The sequence below is a fragment of the Misgurnus anguillicaudatus genome, chromosome 10, assembly GCF_027580225.2.
Source record: "Misgurnus anguillicaudatus chromosome 10, ASM2758022v2, whole genome shotgun sequence".
Classification (NCBI taxonomy): Eukaryota; Metazoa; Chordata; class Actinopteri; order Cypriniformes; family Cobitidae; genus Misgurnus; species Misgurnus anguillicaudatus.
In genome coordinates this window covers 19,971,209-19,978,064 of record NC_073346.2, presented here as the reverse complement: position 1 = coordinate 19,978,064, position 6,856 = coordinate 19,971,209, and the positions used below count along the sequence as shown (strand labels likewise).

The 6,856-nt window shown below is 34.4% G+C and overlaps 1 protein-coding gene across 1 annotated transcript; it reads left to right on the top strand.

Moving 5' to 3' along the window:
* The first annotated feature begins 1,102 nt into the window (after positions 1–1,102).
* Positions 1,103–6,370, top strand: LOC141367379 (uncharacterized). The gene is made up of 8 exons (XM_073872721.1): positions 1,103–1,457; positions 1,546–1,845; positions 2,727–2,762; positions 4,881–4,952; positions 5,040–5,068; positions 5,164–5,247; positions 5,767–5,835; positions 6,016–6,370. The coding sequence occupies exons 1-8, from the start codon at positions 1,103–1,105 to the stop codon at positions 6,100–6,102; spliced, it is 1,032 nt and encodes a 343-aa protein (XP_073728822.1). The 3' UTR covers positions 6,103–6,370.
* The last annotated feature ends 486 nt before the right edge of the window (positions 6,371–6,856 follow it).

Genomic DNA, 6,856 nt, shown 5'->3' with positions numbered 1-6,856 from the left:
CAAAATGTCCCCACAAGGTCACAAAAATACTGGTATTCCTATCTTTGTGGGGACAATTGGTCCCCACAACGTGAGTATTACCAGGCACACACAGTCAAGAAGTGCCTAATCATTTGCATATTCCACATTTTATCATAAGTGTTTTAATGCAGTGACTTGCACTGGTCTTGTCTTGGTCTCGGCCTGTCTTGGTCTTCTTGACTTGGTCTCGCCCCTTTAAAGTTTTGGTCTTGTCTCCGTCTCGGCCTGTCTTGGTCATGACTTGGTCTCGGTTTAGGTGGTCTTAACTACAACACTATTATTACCCAACAATTTAAACATGACCACTGATGTACTGTAATGGGTTGAGTCAATGTGGTCAAACTGCTGAACATCTCACGCTGAACATTTATGTGTTTACAATCTGGCCTTCTTGTTAAAAATCTGGGCTAGATCATTAATGCCCATCAGCATTATAAACGCATGCCCTATAGTTGCTCAGAATGAGCTGTTAATCTACTATCTATAATATTTATAAGATATTCTTGAATTATAGTGAATTTTTACAAGAGACTTGAGAATAAGGACTTCTCCATTATCACTCGCTGAATAACAACTTGGTGTCTTAACACTCAGACCAGAGGAAGTGAACAAATAGAGGAAGAGCTGAAGATGTTTAAAGGACGAGTTGTGTCCAGGAACTGAAAAGAAGCTCACTGAGATACAGAACATGGGTGATATGTATCACATATGTTTGCTGGGACCTATAATTGTCTCTTTTCTTCTCACAGGTAAAGCAATCTAAATATTCTGTAAGGCATTTGATTTAATCTAAATCTTTGTAATAGAGTAAGTTAAGTGTTAGCTGAATGTTAAAGATTTAGCATACCTGATTTCAGTTTTGCTGACATTTAAATTGGTAAATCAGAGTCATGTGATGTTTGGTAGCTACTGTCTTATTCCTGAATATTAATATTAACTAATATATTTATATTAAAAGTATGCTAATGATTCAAACAGATCTATGCAAAATATTTTTGACTTATTAAAAGCTTAATTTGGATAGTTTGTTGTCTTAGTGGATTATTTGTCTCATTAAATACAGAGTATCAGTGTGTACAATATGGTCATGATGATCATCCAGATCTACTGTGTTTCAGGTGTGACTGGAGGTACTCATGTGTTCAGTAGTTCTGGTGAAAATGTCACTCTGCCCTGTAGTAATGCTCCTTCTCACTGCACCTTAACTACATGGAACTACTACAACAAACATAGTTCATCAGGTACAGTAGAACTGATTGCTGGAGGAATAAAGAAAAATGACAGAGAGAGAGCTGAGAGACTGAGTCTGGGGCCTGACTGCTCTCTGAACATTTATAAAACAACAGAAGAAGATCATGGACTATACATCTGCCAACAATATGTGAATGGACAAAAACATGGAACTGATGCACAGGTTTTTCTGCATGTTCTTCATCGTAAGTTTTTTATTTATGTATTAATGAAATGTTTATTATGAAGTGGAAAATCTAGTGTGTCATTTATGTATTATATTTTTTCTTTTAGTTTCTCCATCATCCACACAGACTGAGATGAGATCAGACAGCTCTGTGACGCTCACCTGTCAGTTGTTTACATATGAAGACTGTGATAGTTTAAACCGTATTGATGGTCTTCAGCTGTTCTGGGTGAATCAGGATGATGTGAATCTACAGATAGATTCCAGATATCAGATATTATCAGGACCATGTATAATTACTCTGAATACAACACTCCTGAATGAAGACAACAACAGAAAGTGGAGATGTCTGGTCCAAAAGAATAATGAGACTAAGACCTCTGTCAGCTTCACTGTCAAGTTTAAGGGTAAAAAAATAACACAACAATAACAAAGTCTGTTTTAGAAGATCCTTATATAATGCCACATACGTTTTTTTTTATGTTATTCAACCAGTACAAAATGGATCTACTGTGTAGATCCTCACTCAGAAAGATGTTTTCTGAACTCAAAGCATTGCAATAGTATGTTGATATTAACAATACAGGGCAGTTTCCCAGACAGGATTTAGATTAATCCAGGACTAGACCGTAGTTGTAATAGGACATTTAAAGGAACAGTATGTAGGATTGTGGCCAAAACTTGTATTGCAATCACAAAACTTGTGGCTGAAACTGGTACTGCAACCACACAACTGGTGGCCAATACACAGAATGACAACATAAACATCAGTTGAGGGCTACAACTCAACTTTTTAAATGACAATATCCTGGCCAGACCACTGTTGTCAGTAATATAAATATTTGAAATGAAAATGATTTCTTAATGTCTAGTGACATATCAGGGCCATATTATGATTAATTGATATACATTTCTTACATACTGTTCCTTTAAGTAGTTTTTACAAACAAACCTTACACAAAACAATACTGGTGTGCATCATAAGACAAAACAATGGCACTGATATATGCTAAGATACGTCAGTACGTGTTTTTTTTAATTACGGCAGCTCAAACAAAAAAGCTCCTAGGGGAACCACGTTTAGTGCTATTTAGCACCGTTTGTTTTAAGACTGTAGGATAAGCCCTGTCTGGTAAACCGCCCCAAAAACTGCTGGTCTGCTACTGTAAACAGTGATGAAATAAATATAATTATACATAATTGATGTTAATGTTGTACAGTTTAATGCATCTGAACTAACATTTATTTTCTACAATTCTATCTAAAACAACAACACAATTTAACCAAGATAGCACAACCGACTCTTCCGACTCCCAAACATCAGGTACCTGTACTCCTACACAACTACATACAGTATATAATTTCACTGGTTTGCAGTGGATCTCACAAAATATTTTCTTTCAAAATTAGTATCTAAGTATAACAGATTGCTCTTTGGAAACATTAAGAGGGAGAAACAATACAGTACAGTACAAACTCAAAAGTAATCTTAATGGAATCATACATTTCAACATTCCAGACTTTTTCTTCCTTTTAAATCTTTAGATGATACTGCTTGATAATATTTCTAAAGCAAGTCATTTTTTACTTTGTTGTAAATTACATTATGCATTTAGCAAATGCTTTAATCTAAATCGACTCAAAAGGGAACATGCATTCAGTGGAGGCCTTTCCTGGGGTTTAAAAACATAACCTTGGTGTTGCTACAGAAGCATCAAACTTCACCAGCTAAGCTTTATAAGAAAACAAGGAAGTAACACTTTGTATAAACGTTGAATACACTTTGTTATGAAAGGAATAGGATACTAGGCTTGTGCAGAATTCAAAATTGAATTGAGAATGACTCCTGAATTTCAATTCAATTCTTGAATTTGAATTGATGTCAAAAACAGGATCTAGAATTACAATTCGAATTTGAATTAAAGAAAGCAGAATCACAATTCAATAGAAATTCAAAGAAATTCATATACATAATATACAGTAAGTGAAGTGTCAAAAATGAAGCTTTCAGTATATCTCAGATATGATTGCATTACATATTCTATGAATTATATTTGTTTGAATTACTTCTACAGATAACATTAACAGGAAATGTCTCCCCCAGCAAAAACTCTAGTCACATAACAATTAAAGGAATAGTCATTTTTCTTGGAAGGGGAAGGTCCGGGTGGTTTGCTCACCACCATGTCATCCAGAATGTTGACTTCTTTCTTTGTTTTTTGAGGAGAACATTGCAGGATTTTTCTCATTTTAATGGACTTTAATAGAGCCCAGCGTTTGACACTTGACACGTGGCGGTTTTTTTCGGCGGAGTTTCGGGGGACTGTGGACGGTCCCGGATGGGGCATAGGGGTCTTGTCTGGCAAAACAATTGTCATTTTTGACAAGAAAAATAACAAATATGCACTTTTGGACCACAACTTCTTGTCTGGGTCCTGTCCTGCGTGACCTAACGTAAATGCATAGTGACGTAGAGAGGTCACTTGTTACATATATAAAACGCACATTTGCGGACCATTGTAAACAATAAACTGACACAAATACATTAATTATTATCATTCGACTACGTCGGAACACTTTTCTCAACACTTGTGAACACTGGGGCGGAGTTTCGCGTTCGTCCTCTGTGACCTCTTGACGTCATGACGTATTGCGCGGGGTCACGCTGGCGCATCACGACCGGATCTGGGCGAGAAGTTGTGGTTTAAAAGTGCATATTTTTATTTATTTATTAAAGAGTGACGGTCGTTTCGCTGGATGGGACCCTTGTGCCTCGTTTGGGATTGTTTATAGTCCTTTGAAACTCAGTTGAAAAAAACTGTTACGTGTTAAGTATTAAATGTTGGGCTCTATTAAAGTCCATTAAAATGAGAAAAATCCTGCAATGTTTTCCTCAAAAAACATAATTTCTTCTCGACTGAACAAAGAGGGACGTCGGCATTTTGGATGACGTGGTGGGGGGTAAATTGTCTGGATGTTTCTTTTGGGAAAATGGAATATTCCTTTAAGTTTGATTTTTCTGTATTGTAATTTTATTGAACACAATGGAACATGACTTCATTTAGGATGCTTTACTTTAAAACGGTTGCCAAACAATTTTCCAAAGTAAGGTTCTTAACACTGAATGTATGTGAGATTCTTTCTGTTGTGTGACTGTGGAATTTCTTTGAATTGCCATGAATTTAATTCCACTTCCTGTCATTCCAATTCAACTTCCTGTAGGGTGGAGTCAGTTCAATTAAAATTCCAATTCATAAATGGAAATAAAATATTTGACATTGAATGTTCAGTTTATCATTAGATTTGGAGTTTAAATGTCTTTGGCTAATGGATTGATACCATGTACATTCTTTTGGATACTTTATTCATGTGCTCTCTCTGTTCACTCTCTCTCTCTTCTCTCTCTGTGAATGTGATATTTGTTCTCTCTTTTCTCTTTCAGTGATTGTGATTTGCGCTGTGTTTGCTGGATTAGCTGTTGTCCTTGCTGCTGTTCTTTGTAAAAAAAGAGCTGGTGAGTTTCTTAATTGATGTGTTATTTTTGTGAAAACATGCATTTTTACAAAATGTTAAATAAAAACATTTTCACAACAATTTTCAGATAACAGAAGAAAGACAGACAGCTCTGTGGTAAGATGAGTAAAGCCAGTGCTTTAGATTTAATTACTGTCTTTGAAATTGGTTCAAGTCTATATTATGCAATTCTACATGTTTGATATTTCCAGGTCAAGGATAAAAATGACTATAAAGGGACCTATGAAACAATCAACATTTCAAAAATGTCAAAATCTCCTACACCATGCACCAATGTAAGTAAACACTAAATAAGATTCTATTTACAATATGACACTTAAACGGATAGTTCACTCAAAAATAAAAAAATCATTTTAAAAGTTTTCATTTTTGGGTGAACTATCCCTTTAATCTTTGGTTAGTTTTTCCATTGTTCATCTGTGATTTTACTGGTCATCTGAATTAAAATGAGCATCTGGGCCTGTATTCACAAATCTTAATCTCATTTTAAGGCTAAAAATAACTTCCTGATTTAGGAAAAACTAAATAATGAGCATGTGAGTCCTAAAATTTTACAAAGTGTTTTAGTGCAAAAATTAGCTTAAAAATCTTAAAAGTTGCAAGTCAAGAGGGCTCCTACGTCACTAAGACCCCAGAGCCCATATTCTTAAAGCTTCTTAGAATCCTCTCAGAGAGCTTCTAAGTTAAATAAATGTTTTGTGAATGCGAACCCTGAATAATTATGTAATCATTAACAAAATGCACAAAAACAGCCCTACAACAAAAAAGCTTACTACATTTCTATTGATGTTTAGGATCAAACCAATGAAGTGACTTATTGTGAGATTACTGCTTCCAGTAAACAACAAATGAAAAGGAACAATGTGAGTTGTTTACATTACATTTTTTTTATTACACTGACTGTTCCTAATCAGATGGTTTGATTCAACTCTCACAAATGTATCTGCTGCTATGCATTTATATTCAATTTAAATAAAAATTAGCCATGTAATTAATATCTATAACTTCAAAGTTGTTCAACAGTATCTGTGATGTTATTTCAGGTTCATTGTGATGATAAAGTGACTTATGCCACCGTCAAAGGAGCAAACGTTACACCGCAGGATAACACTTATGCCTCTTTAAACTAATAAACATTACTGCCAACATCTCATATGACATCAAAATATCATGAGCACCAAAATAAGGACCTAATAGTTGACTTGTACAAATTCCAAGACATGTATATACTGAAACCATTTCTCCACATCCTGAAACCGTTTTCACAAATTCCTAACAATATACTAAACATTTGATACATTTTTTTAGAACTGTAAATAGAAACACACATACAAGATATTCACTGATTATATTACACAAAACCAAATTTTAAATAAATACTTTATATATGTTCAATAATTCTGATTGTTTTTATAAATGTGTAATATATATTACTGTACACCTCTACATTTTATATTTGATTCAATGTTTTGTTTGACCTTTGTGTTATTTACTGTAAATTATTAAGGATATTTTAAACATTTTATGCTCAGTGTGAGAACCAACTCACTTAGTTTGATCGTTTAACCCACACAAAACATCTCTGAACCCAATTTAGACTGTTGGGCAAGCACTATGCTATGGCTCATTCTGGTAATGGTTTCATATCCTTTTTAAATTAAAATAATAAGATTTAGGTTTATATTCAAATGTTAACTGTAAAGCTTTGTGATTAAACGTCCACAGTCATTACCTTGTGCCGGTGAAATGTAAAAATCAAATGAGTCAGATACAAAATGGCTAGACATACACAAAATCTGTTTTTACATTTATACTATTTATATTTTGGTGTATGAAATAATATACAACAGCGGTTACCCCTTATCTTCACTTGTGTCAGGAATT